Source organism: Aethalodelphis obliquidens, unplaced genomic scaffold (genome assembly GCF_003676395.1).
Source record: "Aethalodelphis obliquidens isolate GAN/ISIS:26980383/991018 unplaced genomic scaffold, ASM367639v1 scaffold27, whole genome shotgun sequence".
Taxonomy (NCBI): domain Eukaryota; kingdom Metazoa; phylum Chordata; class Mammalia; order Artiodactyla; family Delphinidae; genus Aethalodelphis; species Aethalodelphis obliquidens.
The window spans coordinates 7,322,157-7,348,019 of NW_020837971.1; the positions used below are offsets into that span (position 1 = coordinate 7,322,157).

General features: G+C 43.2%; 2 protein-coding genes across 14 annotated transcripts in view; one reads left to right on the forward strand and one right to left on the reverse strand.

The window, feature by feature from the left end:
• KMT2E (lysine methyltransferase 2E (inactive)) overlaps positions 1–10,838 on the forward strand; it is a 98,582-nt gene extending 87,744 nt beyond the window's left edge. Inside the window, 11 exon segments of the mRNA XM_027123846.1 lie at positions 2,379–2,633; positions 2,801–2,945; positions 3,496–3,746; positions 4,139–4,195; positions 4,335–4,898; positions 5,924–6,213; positions 7,107–7,195; positions 7,303–7,428; positions 7,601–7,698; positions 8,580–9,152; positions 9,155–10,838. Coding sequence (XP_026979647.1) covers positions 2,379–2,633; positions 2,801–2,945; positions 3,496–3,746; positions 4,139–4,195; positions 4,335–4,898; positions 5,924–6,213; positions 7,107–7,195; positions 7,303–7,428; positions 7,601–7,698; positions 8,580–9,152; positions 9,155–10,081 — 3,375 coding nt within the window. The 3' untranslated portion in view covers positions 10,082–10,838.
• Positions 10,839–13,192: 2,354 nt separating this feature from the next.
• The window catches only part of SRPK2 (SRSF protein kinase 2), a 243,231-nt gene continuing 230,560 nt past the window's right edge, over positions 13,193–25,863 (reverse strand). For 8 of the 13 annotated variants that reach the window (XM_027123850.1, XM_027123848.1, XM_027123852.1 and 5 more), the window contains 2 exons: positions 25,693–25,785; positions 13,193–14,836 (listed from right to left, as the gene is read on the reverse strand). In XM_027123850.1, coding sequence (XP_026979651.1) covers positions 14,652–14,836; positions 25,693–25,785 — 278 coding nt within the window. In that variant the 3' untranslated portion in view covers positions 13,193–14,651. Of the gene's footprint in view, positions 14,837–25,521; positions 25,661–25,692; positions 25,786–25,863 lie in introns of all 13 variants that reach the window. The other 5 variants (XM_027123851.1, XM_027123853.1, XM_027123856.1 and 2 more) reach the window with 2 other exon arrangements.

Below are 25,863 nucleotides of genomic sequence, written 5' to 3' on the forward strand. Positions count from 1 at the left end.
ACTACTGTCAGATTTAATGAAGCAATTGTGGTAAACAATCACTGAGATAAACCAACCTGAGCTTTACAGGAAGGCCAGAAATACAGAACACCCTTATGAAGCTTTGTTTTTCTCCCATTCTGAGTACAGCAGATTGGAGCAGATACCAAAGTGCAACCCTTAGGCTCTCTGGGCAGTGGGGCAGATCATAAATGGATCCTTCTCACGCCCTTCCACAACAAAATACTTTGAAACCCACTTTATCTGGTCTTTGTTCTTACCAAATTCAGTATAGTTTGTAGGTACTGTGAAACCATGAGAAGTATACTTCGTAAATATCTAGGAGGAACCTGAGAGTATACTTCAGTGGCGAGTCAAAGGATTAGAGACGATCTAAACACCGCTCTGATTTGAAGTCTGTGCTCACCTTTGCACCTTGGATCCTGAACAAGCAAGCCAGCACTTGATTTTGACAATGAGCAGTTACTTTTGCCCACTTTGGGAGGACAAAAAGTAGCTGCAGATTTTCTCCATAATTTGGATTAGTGAGAAAGAAAAAAGATTCATGTTTAAAAGAAAAGCTACTTTTGGGAATTCCCTGGTGGTCAGTGGTTAAGACTCTGCACTCTCACTGCTGAGGGCCCAGTGGGTTCAATCCCTGGTCTGGGAACCAACATTCCACAAGCTGCACAGTGCAGGAAAACAAAACAAAAGGCTGCTTTCTTGACTGCAAATATGACACAGTCCCTGCCCTTTAATTATTAAATGACTAAACTACTGTGGCACTATAGATTTAATTCCCTGGTCTTGAGATATAGGTTCCTGTATCCTGATTCTCTCTAAAAAAAAAAAAGCCTTTTTCCCACAGGTTTTGCGTGTGATATATACTGCTATTTTGAACAACATTACTGTTTGACAGAGTACCAAATTATTGTGATTTCCTATAATGTAAAGGCTACCTTCAGTTTCACACATGGCACTTATTCTGTGCCAGATACTCTATGAAGAGCTTTGGCTATTTAACTCTTGTAATCCTTACAATAACCCTATTTGTAGAGCTAGTTTCTCTCATGACCCTTCTTTTATAGATCTGGATTGAGATGTAGAAAAGTTATGTAACTTGCTTGAGGTAACGGTAAGTGGCAAAGCTGGGATTCACACCGGGGCAGTCTGTTGCAGACTCCCAAGTGCTTTAGCCCCACTGTTGCTTGTCCTAGAAAGGAAGTTTACATACATTGAAAAAAGGAAGGAAAGAAAAGATGCCAAAATGCTTATAGTGATTATCTCTAGAAGACAGGATGTGGGTAGACTGTTTTTTTTATGTATTTCTGTATGTGTATTGTGAGAATGTATGTGTAAATACATATACACTAGTTTTTCTACATATTCTACAAATTACATTTATAATAAAAATTAAAGGAGTATAATTTGATAACTAGATAGAAAAGATATAAGTGCCCACACAGCAAGGAAAATGTGCTTGAGCTGAGAAATGTAATCCTTATTTCCATGCCCATTACATCTGAACTTTACTAAATAACTAGTTCTTAAAAAAAGAAAAAGTTGAGTAATCATTATACTTTAGGATCAGGTATATTCATACAGCCAGTAAAGAGTGAACTATGTACACTGTAGATGCAAAAAAATAAACAGAACTAAGAAAGGGATTATGTGAATTTTCAAAGCATGGGAACTTAGAGATTTCAGCCCCCTTAAATCATTAGTTATTGTCAATGCCGACAGCTTTAAAAATATATATATATATATTTTATATATATATATATATATATATATATGCACTGGCCTCATCTGGAGATTCTGATGAGCAGCCAGAGTAGAAAACCACTGCCTAGGGCTTCCCTGGTGGCGCAGTGGTCGCGAGTCCACCTGCCGATGCACAGGACACGGGTTTGTGCCCCGGTCTGGGAAGATCCCACCATGCCGCGGAGCGGCTGAGCCCGTGAGCCATGGCCGCTGAGCCTGCACATCCCGCAACGGGAAAGGCCGCAGCAGTGAGAGGCCCGCGTACCGCAAAAAAACAAACAACAAAAAAAACACTGCCTAAAGTCTGACAAACTGAACATTTTACACATAATATAGAAGCAGTTTAGTGTTTGTGTTTTTAAGATAGTACTGAGGTCTCCTAGATTTTTACTATTTTATAAAAATATCATGTGTTTTGTTCCTACAAAGTATAATTGTGTAAAAAATTTTAGTAATAAGTGTAGATAACCAAGGAAATGCAGAATGACTTATATTGACTTTTTAGACATCATATATGAAGGATTTAAATTAATCTCTCATTTTAGATATGTCAGTTACAAATTTGGTATTAGAATATTCTATAGGAGAATCTGTATAATTACATATATAGTGATCCAGATTTTCCTTCTCTCTAGCACTTGGTCAATGAATGGTTAAGTGAGAAGAATGAGAAGACGGGAAAACCTTCAGACACCCTTTCAGAAAAGCCTCTGCGCATAACTACAGATCCTGAAGTGTTAGCTACACAGCTCAATTCTTTACCGGGTCTCACTTATAGTCCACATGTATACTCTACTCCTAAGCACTACATTAGATTCACTTCACCATTCCTTTCAGAAAAAAGGAGAAGAAAAGAACCTCCTGAAAACATTTCTGGCTCATGCAAGAAGGTAAACTTTTCTTTGGATATGAAACTCTAGTATGAGCCAAAAGCCATTCTCATTCCTTACTCTACCAGTCCTGGTAGTGAGATGCTTTTGGAATTGGCTGTATATTTATAGGATATGTAAACAGCTACAAACTGATTTCTCTTCATTTATTGTTCTATGTATTTCAGCGGTGGTTGAAACAAGCTCTGGAAGAAGAAAACTCAGCAATTTTACACAGATTTAATTCACCCTGTCAAGAAAGATCCAGAAGTCCTACAGTCAATGGTGAAAATAGAAGTCCACTACTATTAAATGATAGCTGTTCTCTTCCAGGTAGAATTTCTTTTCAGTGTTGTTCTAGTGTGGAGAATGTGGCAGGATATATATAGCATATATATATTCTAATTATTATGTACCTTTCAAAAGAAGCACATTGTTACATATATTTTGTCTTTTCTGTCCTCCAAAGTTTTAGACGAAGGTAGACATGAAAACCTTAATTTGCAAGTACCATGTACAATATGTTGGGGCTTATGGTTGAATTTTGGGCCTAGTTGGCCAGCTGTTTTTCAACAAGATTCAAAAGGACTCTTAGAAATCAGTTAAATTAACAGCTGTACTTGTAAGATTTCTTAGAGCCCCCCAGGCCTGTAAGCCTTCTGGCAAGATAATATGCTTGCTAACAGTGAAAATGACTAAGTTGGGGGGCGGGGTGGGGGTGGGGGAGAGATTGCTTCCTGTTATCTTTAAAAACTGTGAAATTTAGTTTCGGGGTGACAATCATCATAATTACGATTGCTGATGTTTTTTGATCTTTCCCAGAATATATTACAGATTATAGCAAATAGCAGCAGTATAATTTCTTAACTTATTTCACCAACAGATTTAACTACACCACTAAAAAAACGAAGACTCTATCAGTTACTAGATTCTGCTTACTCAGAAACCTCCACACCTACTCCTTCACCATATGCTACCCCAACTCACACGGATATTACTCCTACGGATCCATCATTTGCCACTCCTCCACGGGCAAAGTCAGACGACGAAGCTTGTAGAAATGGTTATAAGCCCATTTATTCACCAGTTACCCCAGTAACTCCTGGCACACCGGGAAATACCATGCACTTTGAGGTGAGAAAAAACAGAAACAAAAACCCATGGGGATGGGGCTTCTTTAATAGCTATTTTTTTCTCCCTTTAATAATTAGTGTACTGAGAGCAGGGAAAAAAAGTTCTTAAGAATCTAAGAGCGAAAATTTGGAACATGCATTTGTGAATTTAAACTTTATTTTTTTATTAAAATGCACATAACTTCCATTTCATCTGATTGATATACAAAAAGTCAGACTAAATGACTATGTGTATCAAAGTGACCTTAAAGCAAAATATAAGGGGAATGGAAATTAAAAAGTCTAAAACCAAAGTCTGTGTAGTAGTTTCTCATTTTAAGTTCTCATTTCTATAAATATCATGGGTTTGTTAACATATTTTAATTTTCAATTATGATTATTTCTTTTATGTAGAATATTTCTTCCCCAGAAAGTTCTCCAGAAATTAAGAGACGCACTTATAGTCAAGAGGTAAGGAGATACTAAAAAAGGTTTTTTAAATCGGTGACTTTTCCCTAGTATCATTATAAATTGTTGGTAGATTTAATGTAACTAGCTTCCAAATGTGGTTATTTGTATAATTTTTTTTTTTTTTTAATTCTGTAAACAGGGCTTTGACAGATCTTCAACCATGTTAACATTGGGGCCTTTTAGAAATTCTAATTTAACTGAACTTGGTCTGCAAGAAATAAAGACTATTGGTTATACCAGCCCTAGGAGTAGGACTGAAGTCAGTAGGCAGTGCCCTGGAGAAAAGGAATCTGTGTCAGACCTTCAACTGGGACTCGATACAGTCGAGCAAGCTGCCTTACATAAAACCATGGAAACACCTGCACATGATAGGACTGAGTCTAACAGCCAACTGGAATCTGCTCACTCTGGACGGGGCCCAATATATTCTTCCTGGGTAAAGAGTCCTGACAGAACAGGAGTTAACTTCTCAGTAAACTCCAACTTGAGGGACCTGACACCCTCACATCAGTTGGAGGTTGGAGGAGGCTTCCGAATAAGTGAGTCAAAGTGCCTGATGCAGGATGATACTAGAGGCATGTTTATGGAAACACCTGTGTTTTGTACTTCAGAAGATGGGCTTGTATCTGGTTTTGGACGGACTATTAATGACAATTTGATCGACGGAAGTTGCACACCCCAGAATCCACCACAAAAGAAAAAGGTTACAAATTTAACGATTTATAGTCCTTTTAATAGTGTTTTTTTCATACTACTTCTGAGGGTAATTAGTAGTTATAATATGTACTGTGTAAGGCATTCATACTTTATTCATATTGAATTATTGACACGTACATTTTTAAACCTTTTGTAAATGCTCAGTGAATTAGATTATGTTTGCAGAGAGCTAGTGATAACAGAAAATTCCTATAAGGAGCATGGTTTCAGAGATCGAAACCTCAAGGTGATTTATTTCACTGAAAGAGTAACTTTTTAAAGCTAACCACTTCCCAACCAAATAAACAGAATTGAATAATATTTGTGTTCTTATTACCCTTATTTTACATAGAACAGGCAGCCGATATAGAAGAAATGCCTCTTTCCTCATCCTTAATACCTACAGTATTTAGGCCATGGATATAAAAGTATTTATTATATAAATAATAAGTTCCCTGATTTACCACCATTATTTGGTTGGCAGACATACCGAGACAATTAGAATGCCTTATTTCAGATCAGTGGGAGAAACTACAACACGTATTTTATTTGTTAATAGGCTTATTGCTTTGCAAGTCGAAAGAATTTTAGTGATGTGTGCTTTTAATTTTTATAACAGAGTCCAGTTGGCAACTTTGTGGGAAGCAATATAGTATAGTGGAAAGAGCACGGGCTTTCAAGTAAGACCTAGGTTCGAATCCCGGCTCCAACACTCACCAGCTGTGTGACCTTGAGTGAGTGAGTTACTCAATTTCCTCATCTGTAAAATGGGGATGATAATATACCTATTTCATAGGGTTGTTGTGAGGATTAAATGAGATAATGTATGTAAATCATCTAAATACAATGCCTGGCATATAGTAGGCATTTGATAATTGTTAATTATTATTGTTTGTTCAGAATCAAATTATTTTATATAATTTTCTTAATGTAAATACAGTAATTCTCTTTAGAAAAAAAAAAGAATAGATTGACACTGACATATAAAAACAAGGATAAAAGATTTGCTTTTCCTTATCTTTCTTGCTTAAGGTTTCTCTATTAGAATACCGGAAAAGACAACGTGAAGCTAGGAAAAGTGGCTCTAAGGCAGAACACTTTCCACTGGTTAATGTATCACCTCACACAAGTGGAAACTTGAGCAGCAACAATGCTGATGGGTGTGCCAACGGGAATGAAAATGGGGAGCAGATAGAAAGCACTGCTAGCCTACCTTTACCAACACCAGCTACAGTTTATAATGCTACTTTGGAAGAAACCAGCAATAACTGTCCTGTTAAGGAAGCTTCTGCCAGTGAAAAGAATGAACCAGAAGTCCAATGGTAAGCTGCCTGTTGGAAAAAAAAAAAAAACCTAACAAACTGGTAACTTTAGAACTACAAGTAATATACCTTATAATGACAGTAGTCTTTGTTATTTTATCATCCAGTCACATAGCTGATTCTGAACGGAGCTTATATATTTGTAAAGATTGGTAGTGTGCTGTTCTGAAAAACAACAAAGTTTTTGTTAATCAGCTGCCTTCCTGTTTGTTGTTCTCCTAAAGCAGAGGAGGTTTGTGATCATAATTTTGACAGATCCTTTTTGCTGATAAGAGTTTTAAGCCAGTTAAGTATTTCCCTGCATCATTAAAGGTCCATTATAGCTACTCCTTGATAATTTTCACACAAATATTCCTCTCCAAAGAACCTTTATCCTAGTCAACATCTGGCAGTTTCTTTGTCACCTTACCAGTTGCCTTGAGAGTACAGCCATGTTTAGTGTTTCTTCGATAGGAATAGAAGAAGCTGGATACAGAAGGGTCCTGCAAAGGGCAGGAGGCCACATTCACTTTGCTCCATGGTCCTCTTACCTCTGAGCTTCCTGCTAGCCTTATAATCCAGACCCAAGGTAATTTGTCAGGGGTATATGTGGTCCCTTTGGTAACCTGAAGTGACGTTCTGAATGTTGTTTTGCTACCCCCTTCAACAACCCCCTCCTTTTCACCAAGAAATTGCTTAAGACAAAGGAATGGCGTCTGCTTGAGTTCTTCAAATAAATGAGGATAAAAGTCTCAGTTTTGGGGGGTGTTGTGGGCTGGGGTGGGGAGCTGTTTTCAAAGCTTTTCCCCAACGAACAAAAGCCTTTATCTGAAAGGCTATGTTGGCCATCAGGGGACACAAACTGATCTAGCTGGCAGCAGCTTCTGAACTGATGTTATGACTTGATTTTAAAGGACCGCCTCAACTTCAGTGGAGCAAGTGCGAGAGAGGAGTTATCAGAGAGCTTTACTACTCAGTGATCACCGAAAAGATAAAGATAGTGGTAAGTGAGCTTGTTGCTTTGCCGAAAAGTGGAGTCAGCTAATCACTCTGCACCCCCGTTCTGTGCTTCTAATGTTCTCTTTGGGTCTGCTTCTGCTTCATCTCTAGGGGGAGAGTCACCATGTGTCCCATGTTCACCGATTCATGTTCCGTCTTCACCTTCATCTCATTCAAATCACATTCCCCAGTTGCAACCCAAGGGCCCAGTCCCTTCTTTCAGTGAACTTATGGAAGGTCAGTAAGCAGATGACCTATCATGGTGGTGGTTTTAAATACCTTTTCAGAAAGGAGAGAGAGAGCCTTTATAAGACGTTGGTTTGAATAGTAGAATGTACGTCCGAGTGTTAGTAAAAAGCAGTATTTATCGTGCAGTTTTACATTTTCTATGGTTCCTTACGCTTTACAGATCCTGATCCTGAAAATCCAGAACCCACGACTACAAGTGAATGTGCGTCCCCAGATCCTTCCCAAAATACTTGTAAAAGCCCTTCAAAAATGAGCAAGGTAATAACATTGACCTTTGAACGTGGCCCTTCAGAAAAGTGGATGGTAATGTGCACATGGAGGTTTTTCTGCTGTACCAAGGATCAGTTTCTGATTTCTGGACACTTCTCCTGTTCAAGTTCCCATGTGCTGAACGTACTTCAGCAGCTTACACTTGCTCCAAGAGTTCCTTCCACCCCTTCCTTATCCTAGTGTCTAGGAAATTCATAGTCTTTTCATAAAATATTTGACCGGCCAGCCAGTTAATTCTCTAAAAACAAACGGTCAGGTGACATTAATTTAAAAGAAATGCTGCCTCTATCCTGGATCATCAAGACATGATAATCCAGTGGGGCAATATCTTTGGAAACGTAACGATGAGGAAATCTGAGATTGACTTTTTCTTTCTGCTTAAAGAACATCATTATATATTCAAATAGTCTTATCCTTGGATTACCTGAACTTGAACAATGGAAAAGGTATTACAAGTGAAAACAGTTGGGGGGAGCAGGTTTATCTACCCAAGCAAATTTATCCTTAGGTGGAGTATAGAAATTTCAATTATGGAATTGAAACCTGCCTGCAGTGTTTAAGTGTGGTTCTTTCAGAATAGGAGTCAAAGACAGGTTTCACTGCTCAGGGGAAAAAAGGCAGATTAATTTCCTTAACTTGTCTTCAATAAAATTTCAGGGAATTCAGTTGAAGCTTATTATCAGAACTCGCTCAACTACTTAAAAAAACTGGCGTTTTAACATCTCAAGCCTCTGTAGTTGTCCTCCTCTCAGACCTCTTATTCCCTGCCCCCGTTCCAATTAATATTTAGCTAACATTAAATACCAGTAATAACAAACCTCAGTGTACATAGAATATTTCTAAAGTTTATATAAATTTTCTTCTCACAGCCTGGTTCACCGGGACCTGTAATACCTGCCCAGCCACATGGGAAAATACTCACAAAACCAGATTCCCACTGGGAGGGAGCAGTTACTGTGTCAGAAGCTGAGAACGGTGTCCACCTGAAAACAGAACTCCATCAAAAACAGCTGTCAAGTAACACCCAAGCACTTTCGAAGAATCATCCTCCACAGCCACTTGTTCGCAGTTCATCTGAGCAACTTGCACAGAAGCTGCCTTCCGCGCCCGTGAAGTTGCACTGTCCTCCATCACCTCACGTAGAAAATCCTCCAAAGTCGTCGACGCCCCACACGCCTGTACAACACGGTTATCTTTCACCAAAGCCTCCTTCACAGCAGTTAGGCTCTCCCTACAGGCCTCACCACTCACAGTCACCTCAAGTTGGAACACCTCAGCGAGAGCCTCAAAGAAATTTTTACCCAGCAGCACAGAACCTTCAAGCCAGTACGCAGCAGGCCCCTTCTGGAGCGCTGTTCACGCAGACGCCCTCAGGACAGCCCCCGGCAGCGCTCAGTCAGCAGTTTACCCAGTCGAGCCTGGGCGGCGCGGCCCCACCCCCCCCGCCCCCCCCCCCCCCCCCCCCTCGTCTTCTTACTATCAAAACCAGCAGCCCTCCGCAAACTTTCAGAGCTATAATCAGCTGAAAGGCAGTCTTTCCCAACAAACTGTGTTTACATCAGGACCAAATCAAGCTCTTCCCGGCACCACGGGCCAGCAAGCCGTTCCGGGACATCACGTGACTCCAGGGCACTTTCTGCCTTCGCAGACCCCTCCCGTTCACCACCAGACCTCCGCCGCCGTAGTCCCACCCCCGCCTCCCCCTCCTCCCGCTCCAGGACCACACCTCGCCCAGCCACAGCCACACTCCGTAGCACACGGCGTGGGGCCTGTCCACGCTGTCGCCCCTGGGTCCCACGTTCACTCTCAAACGACTGGACACCGTCTGCCACCCCCACCTCCCCCTCCCGCCCCGCATCACCATCCACCGCCCCACCCCTCCACGGGACTCCCAGGTCTGCAAGCACAACACCAGCACGTGGTGAGCTCCGCCCCTCCACCACCCCCTCCTCCGCCGCCTTCCGGTGTTCTGGCTTCCGGACATCATACCCCATCGGCTCCAGCCTTACACCACCCACCTCATCAAGGACCTCCACTTTTTCCTTCAAGTGCTCATCCAGCTGTACCACCGTACCCCTCACAAGCTACTACACATCACACCACTCTGGGACCGGGACCCCAACACCAGCCTTCTGGAACAGGGCCACATTGTCCTTTACCAGTCGCAGGTCCTCATCTCCAGCCCCAAGGACCAAACAGTATTCCCACACCTACCGCTTCAGGGTTCTGTCCTCATCCTGGCTCTGTGGCCCTGCCACATGGGGTTCAAGGACCTCAGCAGGCATCTCCAGTGCCTGGACAGATTCCAATTCACAGAGCACAGGTGCCACCAACATTTCAGAACAATTACCATGGTTCAGGGTGGCATTAAAATAGACTCCAAAAACTTTTTAAAATGTTCTGTAAGATAAACTGTACATTTCATATGTACCTGTTAAGGTACTTTTTAAAGCTTGTACATGAAACTTTGTATAAAAAACAAAACAAAAAAACACCAGTGCTCTCTCATTGTATTTTTCCCATTTTTGCTTTTTAAAAAAATCCCTTAAAAAATGTGCTGTTAAGCCAGTGTAGGTATCTTTTATTTTGTAAGTGAACATTCCAGCTGTTTTTCTGGCAGTAGATTTGATGCTACATGATCTTTAAATTTTATTGTTGGAATTAAATTCATTTAGTGAATGTTTTCTATATTATTATGTTATACATATGCATTAAATACACGGCTAAGTAATGGCAGTACGAGGATTTTCTTTCTATCAATCAGCAGTTCTGTGAGTGCATCTTATGTATAAAAAAAATGCAATACAGATTTTTAGTTTGGTGTGAAGATGGCTCATTTTGTTTTATCGGTTATTTGCAAGCAAAATGTAATATAATGTACAGATGATTTTTAATGTCTCCTGAAAAACTGTAAATACTGCATTTCTTTTGCGTATATAATCGCTTACAGCTTTTCTCATTTGACATATAGCACTGTACATATGACATGTCTTTGCAAAACTGTGTGATCTTTGTGAAAGTAGTACAGTATATGGCCTTTAATTCCTCTATTTTAAATATACTGTCACATTGAAGCACTGGTTGGGCATTTTAATTCATGTTAATAAACCACAATTATGTCAGTTTTACCAAATTGTCCTGTACCACTTCTGAGATTGGGGTCTGTTTATGCAAGAGTTTTTACAGAAGTTACCTTTTCCAGATAGAGTTTGTAAGGAGCCTTCCATTTTCTTTCGCAACTACTACCTCAGCTGGACGGGACTGCAGCAAGATCAGGAGGCGGTAAAGGCTTGTTCCTGGAAGGTTCCTACGTGTTATTGTTTTGCAGGAGCAGGAGCCATGAGAAACTACCGTGCTACGCAAATGCTGCACACGTTTGCTTATATCTGACATCGTACAAGATGAGTCCATTCCATTGAAGCGTCCCGTGATTCAACTACAGACTAATTTACAGCTGTTTGAAAGTACGGAATATTTTACCTAAAAACACAGGAATATCTAATTTGTACATGTTAGAACATGACTGAGATGTCCTACTGATGAACCAAAATTAGTTGAAAACCTTAACATTTACTGTCTAGCTATAGTATTTTAAAGAGTAGCAGGAAATTTTACAAATTTGTTTTGGGTGTACAAAACTACAGGAAAAAGGCATTCTTAGCTCTCTCAAGTGAAATGAAAGTGCCCTCTCAAGTGAACATTTTATTGCTGAAATACAAAATACTAGTTATTATTTTGGAATAATAAATTCTTATTGTCTTCTACCTCTCAGGAGGATTAAGTATAAACCAATAGCAGTGACAGTATTTGTCAACATAGTTCACCATCCAATTACTTGACATAATTTGACACAGTATACAAATTCTGTGTATTGGAGAAAAAAGTAAACAGACTAAAAATGACTAAGATTGGCAGTAGTATGTCATGTTTTTACACTTTTAATGTCCATTTCCTTTTGAAAACAGCTACATTAACACAGCTGTGTTTAGGGCTCAATCCTAATCAAGTTTTAGAACTTAGGTCAACTTTGCCATCCTTGATTATCAAACAAGATTCTACTTATGGTATTTGCTAAAGAAATACCTGTCCACGAAGAAGTGGCTTTACATCATCCAGTCATCCACTCCCCCCCCCCCCCCCCACCGATAGTTTCAAACAGAAGACAAAGTTAACTAGCATAGTGAACTATGAATATTCACACCTCTTTAAAAGGACTGTCCTAAAGATTTTAATTCCTCATAGTTTTAGATTTGCCTACTATACAAATAATGTATACGGAAGCTTTTCTGTAAACTGCATTAATTTCTTAAAAAAAATTAATGGGAGAAAACTGGAATTTAAGAAGTAATTTCACCGGCAGATACAAACTGAAGTTCTCTACCCCAGCTGTTCACTAGCTACGGACAATCCAAGTACAGGAAGAAGCAAGTTAGTAAATCAGTTTTCACCTAGAAAGCTAATGCTTTTTTGAAGCTCCTATTATATCCACTTTTCCTCTGCCTTGGGGCAGTTCTAATTTCCAGACAGCCAGCTTCTGAATCTGCTATCATCACATATGTGATCCACTGCTTGTCATTTTCCATGATGACTTCACATGGACTAGAGAAAGGAAAAGATAGGACATTCAACTGAAATCACGGAGCTGGCTATAGTGTTCTGCATAAACCAGTGGTTCTCGTTTAGCTTATATGCATTCATCATCATCAAGCCACCAAGAATCTGCTAAAAACCATACCATACCTAACACAAATGTATATTCCTTCTAGAACAATTGTTTTTATATTTATAAACTAGTTAGGCTATTTTATCCTAAATTAGAGATCCTTACAAAGTTCGTAATTATCTGGATTATTTTCTAACATGAGCCCAAACTGTATTAGACAAATTTCATTCAAGTGTGCCATAACCCTGATAAAAATTCTTATGGACTTAGGGAAGACATACGTGAACTCCGTGGTTCTCGTGAGAATGGTTCCTGTGCAAATTGTGGATGGCATCACTGGTCTACAGCCACTATCTTTCACGGAACCTACAAGGTCACCTACAGCCTCAGAAGAAAAACTTAGCATGCACATTTCATAAATGAATGGTATCTTCCACCTCACAGCGATATGATCTAATGCTAACTCCTAAGAGGATTACGTGTCTTGTTCCCTCACAGTGAATACTGTTAAAAAAGAAGAAAACTGACAATGCGCAAACAAAATGTAACTAGTATGTTTTTGATGAAACGTGAATGAAAAAGGTTCACAGAAATTCTAGGTAATGGATCTATACTACAGCATCTTTTCTAGATCCATATCCTACCCTTACAAAACAATGAATGTTTTCCTCGTATTAAGCCTTAATGCATGTTCTACAACTACCTTTCCTGCTACAGGAATGCTGATACTTCCTTTCGTTCTGGTTACACTGCATTGAAAGGATAGCAAATGTTTATTGATTCTATCGCTTCAAATATAGGCCAATGACCAAGGCAATGTCTGGAAAAGAAACCCAAAACACTTTAATTTTTAAGACAACTGCAAGCACCTCAAACAACGGATTATTGTTACAACACTTGTTAACTTTTCACAATCTAGTTATTGCAAAGGCATATGGATAAATGTTAATGGACAAAGTCAAGAAAAACGAGGCACCTTGAGGAATGTAAAACAAAAAAAATTCAATCCATTGATTTCTAAAAGAGGCTAAATGTACCTCTATATATTACATTCTAAAATTGTATTGCCTACTATGGTCTGTGTTCTGGATTCTACAGTTTTAAGGAAATGCATAAACAAAATTGTGTGCAATCTGCAAAGGGAAAAAATCATTTTCTCAACTTCAACGCATGGAAAGACAATGAAAAAGCTAGTAAAATGTGTTGTAGCCACACACTAAACTGTCCCTGGAATGAATGCAATCCCTGTTACCTCTGAGATGTTAGTATTCTGCCCACTGCACTGTAAATTGTACATATCATACCTTGGTTCTAGACAAACACGAGCAAGCTTTTCCAAAACAATATATTTTTTCACTCCACACACTGAACATGTTTCTCTTGTCCAATTTAATCTATGTAGAGTTTAACTTACAGGGCTTGGAGGAGGCAACACCACATGGTACCAGGCTACCACATTTTTAAAGGGAAATTGCTCTTTTTCCTTAAAAGTACCTTTAATTTAAAATATGCAAAAATATGAATGGGAGTGCTAAACTATAATACGTAGTTTAGAATGAGAAGCATGTCTTTTCTTTGTATAAAGTGCCATATAGGGAATGATATAACCCAGAGCCAGTTGTTTAAAATCCAATGCAAAAGGACTGTCACGGAATGAAAAGTTTGCACAACTCCTCGGAGCAGTTAAAGTCCATTACATGCAACTTAGGCTACAAAGCACTCAAGACTGGGTAGCTTTTCTGAAATTTGAGTCCCCATCCCATATTTAATGGAAATTAACATTTACAGGGTGCATTTACATACACTATAATACAGGAATGATGTCCCTTTGCCAGAAGATCAAATTGTACATTTCCTTGCTATTTCTTGGTTCCAACTTGATAATTTCTTAAGATTGTAAATTATATAGTACTCAGCTAAAATACTTCTTCATAAATAGTTACAAAACCTGCCAAAACACAAGGAGGAAAGTATTCTTCGTTCAAAAAAAATTGACATTTGAATGTCACACAACACAAGAAACAATGCTTAGAGACATGTTATTGTTTCCAGAAGTAAAGTGGGTCAGTAACTACTAAGCTGAAGACAAAAGACTGCCCTTCCCCAGGATCACAGTGCACAAAAAAGCAAAATGTCAAACGACAGTACCTCAAAGCAAAATAAAAGGTCTGAGGATGAAGCCAGCTCACTTGTAATCCTGTTAAGAACGAGAGTCCCCCTTTAGGGCCAATGCACTGGACAACATGTGCCAGCTCAGAATGCGTGTGTGCAGAATCTGCTAAGAATTCAACCAAGGGTGCCGAAGGCATTCGCCCGCTGAGGCTCGTTTTTCTGGAACCATTTCTAACATTGGGATCAGGAAATCTGTAAACTGTGCAGCATCTTCATGGGGCCAACCATACTTTTCCACAAGTACATCAAAGAGGCTCCAGGGCTTCAGCTTGGTGATGTGCCGCAGCTCTCCTACAGGGAAAAACAGGCATGTCAAGAAAGCTCCAACTGTGCATTTCCCATTGTTGGTCCAGCCGGGTTCTTTACAATGAAGCAGATACCTACCTGCTCAACACTACATGACAACAGAGGCCAGCTTTCCCACAGACGAAAATGTCACATTTCAAGTAAGCTTGGTGAATATAAACAAGGGTTCATTTAAAAAGGAAGAATTCATTTGTATCAGCTCCAAGTTTCCTTAAATAAGCAGAGCACGCTGAGGACGCCCAGAATATTTTCATTTGCAGAGACTGACCGAGGCACTCTCCCCAACTTGGGATTCTTCGCAATTTGTTTAGGAAAAGCTTTAAGATACATGCTATTTAAACTCCTCGGACCATTTTTTCTGCAGCTTACCATTTTCCTCTGGAAGAGCGCTATTCAAGAGAACCTGACAGTAGTGACAGTAGAGGTGTACTTCATCGGTATAGGTGCTGTCCAGTATGGTTGCTGCCAGCTCAATGTGGCTACTGAGCGCTCAGAACGGGGTGAGCGCAACTAAGGAACAGAAGTTTAAGTTTAAATATAGCCACAAATAGCTAGTGGCGACTGTACTGGACAGCACAGCCCTAGAGCCAGCCCACATCAAATAGCATTCATCTCCACACATTTGTTGTAAAATCTAAGCTATCAGGACATCAATTTATAAAGCCTGAAGTTATACTTTTCAAAATGTGCTAACTGCAGTATGAAAAGTGGGGGTTATGAGCAGCCCTGACAGAGTGACTGACAAGCTCATAAACGGTCCACGAACTATAACAGCCTTGTTCGCAATAGGAAAAAAAGTTACTTTTAAAGTCAAACTGCCAAAAGGACAGGAGGATGGTCAGGGAGAATGACTCGTCTCCTCTGTCTGTTCACAGGAGCCGCGCACCGAGAGGCCTCCTCCGTCTGCCCCGCGGCTCCCCTCGTCCTGGGGCCCAAGCCGCCGACAACGGACACCCTCACACAGAGGCCAGTTCCTCTCTCCGCTGGCACCTGCTGTAACCTCACCAACGAGGGGGTTTGTACACGCGGCGCACTGACAGAGGGTCAGTCCAGGGCTCACAAAGGTCTTCTCAGGAGGCCAGGTCTGCTCCACCCAGCTATTCAACCCAGTGTAGATACACACCCCTCCTGCTTCTTTAGTCATAAAGAAGATAAAAGGGTATCACAGACAATTACGAAAACAAAGGAAAAAACGACTGGTAATCCACCCCACGATGACTTCTCCTTTGGGCCTACACTCTTCCAACCTGGGTTCTTATGAACTGGTCTGTCTACAGAGTAGTCATGACGATGTGCACACAATTCTGAATACAGAAATCACTAGAAGGTATTTCTCGTGAAAGGGACCGGGTGTTAAGTAAGTTCCTGGCTCCCAGGTAAAGACGGGGGACAGAGTTAAGTGTGGAGGCTGCAGGCCAGGTCTATTGTCCCGAGGCAGGTGGACCCGCCACCTTAGAGGAGACAGTGTTCCCTCTGCCAGCAGGAAACACAGTCCCCGTGAGAATGAGTGGGAGCGACCACTGACCGTTCACCCCTGTAACCCAGAAATCCCCGCCGTAGGGACCCCACCTAAGGAGATAAACCCTGGCACCCACCCACCCGCCGTGCCCCCAAACTATGCTCACTGCAAAATCACATACACTCACAAAATTACAAGTGCTCAGTCATCGGAGAACGGTGGTCAAAAACACAGCCAGCCACGGTACACCCACTTGACGAGGAGTAGGTAACAGCACTCAGTAACGTGTGGGAAAGTGTATGGTAACGTGCTTAGTAGTAACGTTAGTCAAAACTGTGTTCCACATACAATCCCAGGAGTAACTTTCAAAGTGCCCATAAAGATGGAAAGCAGGCGCTCTGAGACACCAGCTTTGTTTAAAAGTTGTTTCTTTCTCGTTCTGCATTGTCTCTAGTGAAGCTCTATTGATTTTATAGTAACCGCTCATCTCACCAGGGTGACGTTAGAGCAAACTAAGAGGGCACACACGCAACATGGTGAAACCAGCTCCGTGGGTGGAGAATGTTATTCTGACCTGGAATAAACGCTCGCCAGGTTTGCAAATGAGAGCAACTGCCGAGCTCGGTCTGCTCAGACCCGCTCAGAACATCCTGAGGATGCAGTTCTCAGATATACTAAACTCCGTACATAGGCAACAGAGTACAAACCTTCCATGAAAAGACAGACGCTTTACCATGACAGGTGCCTTAAAATCTACGTAATAACAGTGATGAAAAGAATACAAAGGCTGGAAAGCTATACCGAACTAGCCGCCCCGATAAACTGATAAAAGCGATTCCAAAGGAAATCCTAAAACATCTGACGCACTTTTGACCAGGTAATCCCACACAAAAAACTGTACGTGAAAAGATACTGTCTGTAATAGGAAAATATGCAGTATGCAGAACAGTCCTAAATACCAAGATACTGAATACATAATAATACTGCAATATAACAGAATAGTGCACTGTCTTTAAAAAGAACCAATACGTGGATCATGGAGATAGGTGGAAAAACTCTATAATGCCAAGAAAGACGAAATAAACTCGCCTCGGCCCTATGATCATATGCACAACTTCTCATGTTCAATTCCATGATAAGAAGAAACGCTGTCTTATAAAAGTTGATAAAGGTTATTTAAAAACAAACCCTAAGCTCCCAAACTTGTGCGTCTATTGCTAGAAACGCCAAGAACAGGTTCCTCTGACGAGTAAGGGCTTCAAGTCCATTTACCAACTCCAGACTGGCCCATAACACACAAGAAACACAGCCACCTCCACTCCCACCACGTATAAAACAAAAATAAAATAACCAGATGGCACAACGTTTTAAAAACAATTTTTTCCTATTTGTCCTATTGTACAAGTAGCTTTTACCTTGACATTTTTTTCCCTTAGGAAAATATACCAAGATGTGTTTTGTTGAAACAAATTGTGCCAATAACGAACCACTTGGTTGTGACAGTCTTTACTTTTTAAACCGTTTCCAGCTTTTCTTTCCTAAAGAATACTGAGTAATACTTAACCTTCCCTCGGCGTCAGCTCTCACCCACACGCAGGCCACCCAGACACCAGCAAGGCCAGATGGACAGCTGCCTCTCAGGCTTCCTGACCCACTCCGGGGGGGAGGGGGCAGAATCACCCTGAAGGATCAGGAAAGGCTGACAGGGAGGGGCCCTGAAGGAGGGCCCCTCCCCCGGAGTAAAGGCTCGGGAAGGCCACGCTACATGCCAGCCTCAGGTCATCAGGGTGCTCTGTAAGGAAAAAAGTTAAGTACTTGCATTATACTCCTCTTGAATATTAAGTGATTGGTGAAGGAAAATGTATTATATTGACTATGAAATTACAGCATTCCAGAATTACACACACAAGCATATGAGGTTTTACACCACACATGGGGGACGATAAAGGGAAATCCTGGTACTGTAACTCCTGGTAACAAGAAACCATGAAATGCAATAAATTAGGACAAATTTCAATAGCATACACATAGAAAGGAAACCTATCAATAAATACAGGTACAAAGCAAGACAAAAAAACACAAGAAATTTGAACATATTCCTACAAAGTACATGTAGGTAAATATTTGAAGATCTGTATTAAACCGTACCTCCCACACATAAAATAGATCCTAGACCTAAGAGCTAGAACCATAAATTTTTGGAAGGATAAATTTTCATGACCTTGAAGTAGGCAATGGTTTCTTAGATGCGATATCAAAAGCACAAGTAACAAAAACAAGAAACAGAAAATTGGACTTCATCAAAATTAAAAACCTTTGTAATTCAAGTATCACAACATGTGCATTCAAGAGAAATGACAACATTATGTCCACACAAAACGTGTACACTGATGTTCCAGCAGCGTTATTCATAATAGCCAAAACCCGGAAACAACCCAAATGTCCATCAACTGACAGAGAAACCTGACGCGGTCTATCCATACGTAAAAAGAATGGAGTATTGATTCATGCTACCACATGGACAAACTTGGAAAGCACTAGAGTATATGAAACAGGCCATCACAAAAATCGACATATTGCATGATTCCATTTATATGAACAATCCAGAAGAGGCAAATTCATAGAGACAGAAAGTAGATCAGGGTTGCCAGGGCCTGAGGTAGGGGGATGGAGAGTGAGTGCTAATGGGCCCAGAGTTTCTTTGTGAGGTAACAAAAATGTTCTAAACTCAGAGACTGGTAATGGTTGCATAGCTGTGTGAATATTCTAAAAACTACTGAATGGCACACTTTGAAAGGGTAAATTGTATGCTGTGTAGATCACACCTCAGGAAAACTGTTACTGAAAAACTGGCACAAAGCATACAACAAAATAACTTTAAAAGAATTCCAGGGCTTCCCTGGTGGTGCAGTGGTTGAGAGTCCGCCTGCCGATGCAGAGGACAAGGGTTCGTGGCCTGGTCCGGGAGGATCCCACATGCCGCGGAGCGGCTGGGCCCGTGAGCCATGGCCGCTGAGCCTGCGCGTCCAGAACCTGTGCTCCGCAACGGGAGAGGCCACAACAGTGAGAGGCCCACGTACCGCAAAAAAAAAAAAAAAAAAAAAAAAAGAATTCCAATGCTGTGTTAAAGGATGCAGTAAAAACAAACATCTCACTACTGAGGAGCTCATACTAAATGATAGGAATAAATGGGATGAACTGTAATAGAATTTACCTGAACCTGTTACAGCAATTTCATTGTTTTTTGTGGGGTTTTTTGCACCACATGCTCAAGTTTGAATGAGTAAAACAGTAATTCAAAGCTACTCCCGGCTGTGGCTCGTGGTCTGTTATTCCCCACATACTTTGCTGTGTGTTCTGTGTCACTACAGCCAGCCTCCAGGCTGCAGCACGGTCACTATCACACACTATCTCCACCACAACTCTCCGGGGAGGCCTCTCACGCAGCCTCCAAGCAGGGACCCGGGGCAGAGTGAGCCTGCCGTCAGTGATGCCAGGACGACGGGCGTTACTAGGACTGTCCCAGCACCGAGGGTCAGCCACCGCCCCGCTCCTAGCTCACAAAGACTTCCATCTGAAACAAAGCCTGGGGGCTTCCCCGGCGGCGCAGTGGTTAAGAATCTGCCCACCAATGCAGAGGACACGGGTTCAAGCCCTGGTCCGGGAAGATCCCAAATGCCTCAGAGCAACTAAGCCCATGCACCGCAACTACTGAGCCTGCACTCTAGAGCCCGAGAGCCACAACTACTGAGCCTGCGCTCTAGTGCCCGAGAGCCACAACTACTGAGCCTGCGCTCTAGTGCCTGAGAGCCACAACTACTGAAGCCCGTGCACCTAGAGCCCGTGCTCCGCAACAAGAGAAGCCACCGCAATGAGAAGCCCATGCACTGCAACGAAGAGTAGTCCCCACTCACCGCAACTAGAGAAAAGCCCGCGCACAGCAATGAAGACCCAATGCAGCCAAAATTAATAATAATAAATTATTAAAAAAAAATAAAAAATAAATAAAACACAGACTGGACTCAGGTGAAGGCTTTCAAATGTACTAAGTCGGCAGGGAGCCACCTTCACCAGGCACCACCCCCTAACCTGGGCTCCGGGCAGCAGGCAGGAAAGGAAGCAGACGGAGCCCCTGCTCGCACGGAGCTCAGCTTCTGAGAGAGAGTTTATCACAGAGAGGGAAAACCAGACCTCTTATAGCACAGAATTAGTGCTTCAGTTAAAATGAGAGTTAAAGTAGTTTATGTTTTAAAAGTTTTGAGACTCACTGGTATGAAGAAACTTTACTAGTTCTCTCCAGAATCCAGCTCCCGTGGAGATCGGCCCAGCTCACACTTCCCCGCAGGCCCATCTCGGCGTACAGCTCCTACAGGACAGAGTGAGGCCTCGCTGAGGCCTGCGTCCTTCCTCCCCAGCATTTCCAGGCCAGACACCCCTCAAGTTCACACACTGCTCTAAGCCCACGTGTGCAATCTGCCTGTCTTCACTGCCTACGTCGCGTGGAAATGCTATGACCAAGAAGGTTTTAAACTTGAAGCCATGAAAATCAAGTGGGGCAGTGACCATCCTACCCTGTATGGGCCAAACGCCACAGAGGGGCTTTTCTCTTCACAGAAATAAGAGTATCAGTTGCTTTTTAGGTAATTCTGGAGCTAAGTTAAAATCATTCTAACAAGTTTCATCTCAACATTAAAAATTAAGAATAGTGCCTCGGGCCTCCCTGGTGGCGCAGTGGTTGAGAATCTGCCTGCTAATGCAGGGGACACGGGTTCGAGCCCTGGTCTGGGGGGATCCCACGTGCCGCGGAGCGGCTGGGCCCGTGAGCCACAACTACTGAGCCTGCGCGTCTGGAGCCTGTGCTCCGCAACAAGAGAGGCCGCGATAGGGAGAGGCCCGCGCACTGCGATGAAGAGTGGCCCCTGAAAAAAAAAAAAAAGAATAGTGCCTCTTTTAAAACCCAGCTCCTGGGATTTCCCTGGCGGTCCACCGGCTGGGACTCCACACTCTCACTGTTGAGGGCACAGGTTTGATCCCCAGTCAGGGAACTAAGATCCCACAAGCAGCGTGCGGTGTGGCCAAAACAAAACGAAACGAAACGAAAAATCCAGCTCCTGAGTTTCACCCTCCGTTCTCACCCCCTCCTACACTTTTCCTCATCTTCTACTGGACACCACTTATCCTGATGCCGTCCCCTGCAAATGTACTCCTTTGGCTACACAGAAGTTTCTTGCATGCTCTGAAATTCTCCACTGTATTCAAGAGGTCTTTGGTCTGACACATACTATCGCTCACATATATTACAATACACTCAACGCCCTCATCTAGAATCAAGTAGTTTTTCCTTTTTACTGTCTCCTCTCATACTTCCATTCTCAGTACAGCAACTTCTACTAAAATGATGGCTACTGATGGCTCCGCAGAACATCTGCTCGGCGGCATAGTAAGGCGTGCTCCTGGCTGTACTGTTTTTCTCACCATCAGCTGAGGGCTGGGACACTTTCCCGGGTTTGCGTCTTTCCCGGGCTGCTATCACAAAATATGACTGACTAGGGAGCTTACAAGCAACAAATTCACTTCCCACAGTCCTGGAGGCAGGGCGCCAGCATAGGCAGGTGAGGGCCCTCTTCCAGCTCAGAGATCTCCTGTGTCCTCAGGTGGCGGAGGGGCTAGCGAGCTCTCTGTGTCTCTCCGTTAGGCACTACCGCCACCCATGCCTTCACACGCCACCCATGCCTTTACACGCCTTCCAACAGCCCTGCTCCTAACACTGTCACCTTTACGGGGTCAGGAACGGGTTTGGAGGGACCACTCAGGCCACAGCAGGACAGCGTAGGGACAAAATCCACAGACGTGCTTACTGCTGTTGGGCCACACCCTGACACCCTGACCAAGATGGCTCTCCTTAAAGATCTTGGTGGCTAATGCCCACACCCAAAAGAATGAGCAGCAGATTAAACCCCAACAGGGTGAGAACAGTAAATATATTCCCAGTCACAAAAATCCAGCTCAATTTTAATAAAACACCTGGCCAAGAAATAATTTAAACTAGTAGCGGTCATTTTACCCTGAGCTGTAAGCAAGAAGACGCCACTCAGCTGCACTTGATTTTAGCTTTAATGCACAGACCCTGCTCCCCTTCCCTGGCCTCAGAGTGGGGATAAAGCCTGCTTCCCACCCAGGAGAGTGTAGAGCAGGAAAGCCTGCCGCTCAGCCCCCACCCCCACCCCGCCCCGTTCCCGCCGCTCGCCAACGTGGTGTAAGCAACAGAAAAGCCGTTTTCAATGTCACCTTTCTCTATCGGTTCTGGCACAAAGGTATTTTAGAAAAAATTTAAATGGATACACTTAAGAGCCCATTATTTCCAAAACGTGTATTCACCCCCTTTATGGGGAGGCAATGCCAAAACACATTTTTAATGCAACCATCACTCCCCTCATCCCAAGGGACATGGTGAAATCGACTTCAGGACAGGCCCTCATTCATCGTTGTACTATTCCCGAGACTTCTGTGAAAACCCTAAATCCCTTTTGAGTTCCACAGTTACCATAAACAAACAATCATCAGGAGAGAACTTAAGCCCCAATTCCCAGTCATTTTAGGGGATTTCTTGCCTAATCATCCAAAGGAAGGAAAAAAGGACTCCAGTCACCACAGTAACGCAAGTCCACGTGTTGTCGGCCTGTCTCTACCAAGGATGCCAGATGCACTTCAGTTCCACAGGCCACCTTCAAACAAGCTCCTCAAAAAAGAGCCCACGCACACAGCCCCTACAGCACACATGCGTAACAACGTGGCAATGGAGCAGCAAGGGCCCGTGCAAGCACTTTATACTCCCATCTGGGCAAAGGCAGTGGTCCACTTGCCCGAGGAGCAGGGCGCTTATGGAAAGGCCAGTGTGAAAGCCGCCCTCCAGCATGAGGGACCCAGGACAGAGAGCTGTGAGCTGGAACCAACCACCCGCCGACATCAGTCCCCCAGGCATCGCTCATCAAGTCCGGGGAAGGAGCCCCACAGGTGGGATGAGGAGAGGGCCCCAGGCGCACCGTCGTCTCTGGGCTGGGACTCCGCAGGCGTTGCCCCAGTCCCTGCAGCTCAGACCAGGGGCAAAGCCTGACAGGAGCCAGAGTCGCAGAGCAGCCATCTCCACGAGCAACGCTGACCACAGGCTGCCAGCAGGGGTACCTTCAAATCATTTGCCTGACTCCACCTTCTCACCACTCAGGGCCCGCCCCACCCTGGTTCCTTTTCAACTTCTTCGCCACCATGCACAGTACTGGTTCCTCACCCACAGACAACGGACAGAGACGGCAGAGCCCAGCCACCCTACACGGCCACCTCGCTACAGAGGAAAGGGCGGCAGCAGCACGAGTAAAGGAACACTCCTTGTGTGCCTTTGCTGGCTGCTGGCCCTCACCACGCCTGATGCCTGGGGCGAGGAGTGAGGCTCCCACAGCCCACTTTGCTGGAGGATCAGGGGCTGTGGTCCAGAGCCCTCCTGGGCCCTCCCCCTTCCCCTCCAGGGCACCCGCAGGCCAACACTGCTACTTGCCTGACAGACCAGGCTGCTAGCTCCTGGCCACCCTCCCCACCTGACAATGGTGCAAGCTATGGCTGGGGGCAGCTCATCTACCAGCCAAGTCCTCCTGAGGCCCAGGCCATCTCCCATGGGCTCTGAAAACATTCTGAAATGTGGAAGAAGCAGTCTGCTTTGATTAAAATAAACACGACTCCCCAAGCCACACCATCCCAGGCCAAAATAATCCAGAGCTTTCCCTTGCTTCAACTATGTTCAAATAACATTTTCTGGAAATTTCCTAGGAAACAGCCCACTCTCTCAGTCATACTGCTGACCAGTTCACAATGTGCACAGCGTTATCCTGTTTATAATTCTGCTTTACCAATAACGGAAACAGTTCCTAACGCACCGCGTGGTGCAGACATCCTCTCACGCCTCCTTGTATCAAGGATGCACTCACTGGAAGTCACCCCCGCCGACAGCCGCGGAGACGACGTGACACGCCGTGCCCAGCCCCCCAGCACGCTCCAGCCCCAGCTGTGCCACTGAACACGCTGCCCCGAGCACGACTTGAGACTGTGTGAGAGTCTGGGTGTGGCGGGGGACCCCTGTAGCTGCTTAAGTGACCCAGACTCGAAGACCAGAGTCTCAGAACGAAAATTAATACGTATCTGAAGAACATTTTTCCTTGACAATTTTTTTTTTCCTCTGATGAGCTTTAAAAAGGAAATAACAAGATACTGCATCCAGTTACATATTTCAGAGGTTACCCACTGGGTGCTCCCAAAAAACCTAAGAGTTGTGGTCAACACGCTCAGAGTACGTGAGCAAGAAACCACTGTCTTGGCATGGTTCGCTCTCAGGCCTCATGCATTCATGGGGAGATGGACTTTAAGGGGTAAGACAGCACTGGTTAGCTGAACATCACCACAGTATATCATAAAAGGTTATTACTCTACAAGAATTCCTTATCTCACAGGAAAGTAAAAAGTCAAATTGGTTTTCCAAATTTGGTTAAAGCAGGGGAGATAGAGTATCTAGTACTTGCAGAAATTTCTAGAAACTCCATGTCCCGCTCACATCAACTTTAAACAGTTCTTTTTTAACGGGAATTGCAGCACACACACACCCCCCCTCCAAATCAAAGCTGGAAAAACATGCGTTCAGAGGACTATCTATGCTCACATCAAAGACTATGGCATTGGGGAAGGGCTCTGTAAAAATAAATTCCCCGGGGCTTTTGGGTGTTTTTAAAAAACTGATCACTCACTAGGGACTACACAGGGCAAAGAGAGTTGTTCTAGGTCATGCCAAGGAAGATCAACGAGAACTGCAATATTAAAATAAATCACCTACAGTAGTACAGTGTGAGGTAATGCACTGGGAGAAGAGCATCTGATTGATAAGAATGTGAGGCACACAGGACTTCACAGGCCCACACCCCTACAGAAACAGCTCAGACACATGCAACAGGACGCAGATGGACAGTCATGAAGTCCAGTCTCTAGGCCACCTCTGCTCCACTGCAGAAACACTCTGGTTCCAGGAACAATGTGCAAAATGGAAAGGTAAGCCTAGCTGCTTTCTAAAAATCATTTAACCTCTTTTATAAATACTTGAATACATGAATTGGTGCTTAGCATAAAGGAGAGGTGTGGAGGAGGTCAAAGGATTTTCGGAAGATTGTTCTCTTACAAAATTCTTATTCCACAGGTATCAGATGATTCTTTGTTTCTTGAGAGCCTTCTTCAGCAGACTCCCCCAGCGGTAAGTCCAGATCTTTCTCCACTGCCCAAACGCGAACGCACAATTTCTCCTTTGGGAGAGGATTATGCTGAAAATTTAGTGTTGCATAAATACCGTTACCTTTTCTGGTGAAAAACTCCTTGGAATATTTCCCCAACATAGCGTATTTTCGAGGGACTTTCCCCAGCAGTTCAATGATCAATGCTATGTGATCTGCATTGGGAAACATTGCCAGCAAAACAGAAACACACGACAATTTAATCAGTACACTGCATGCAGACACTGCCATCG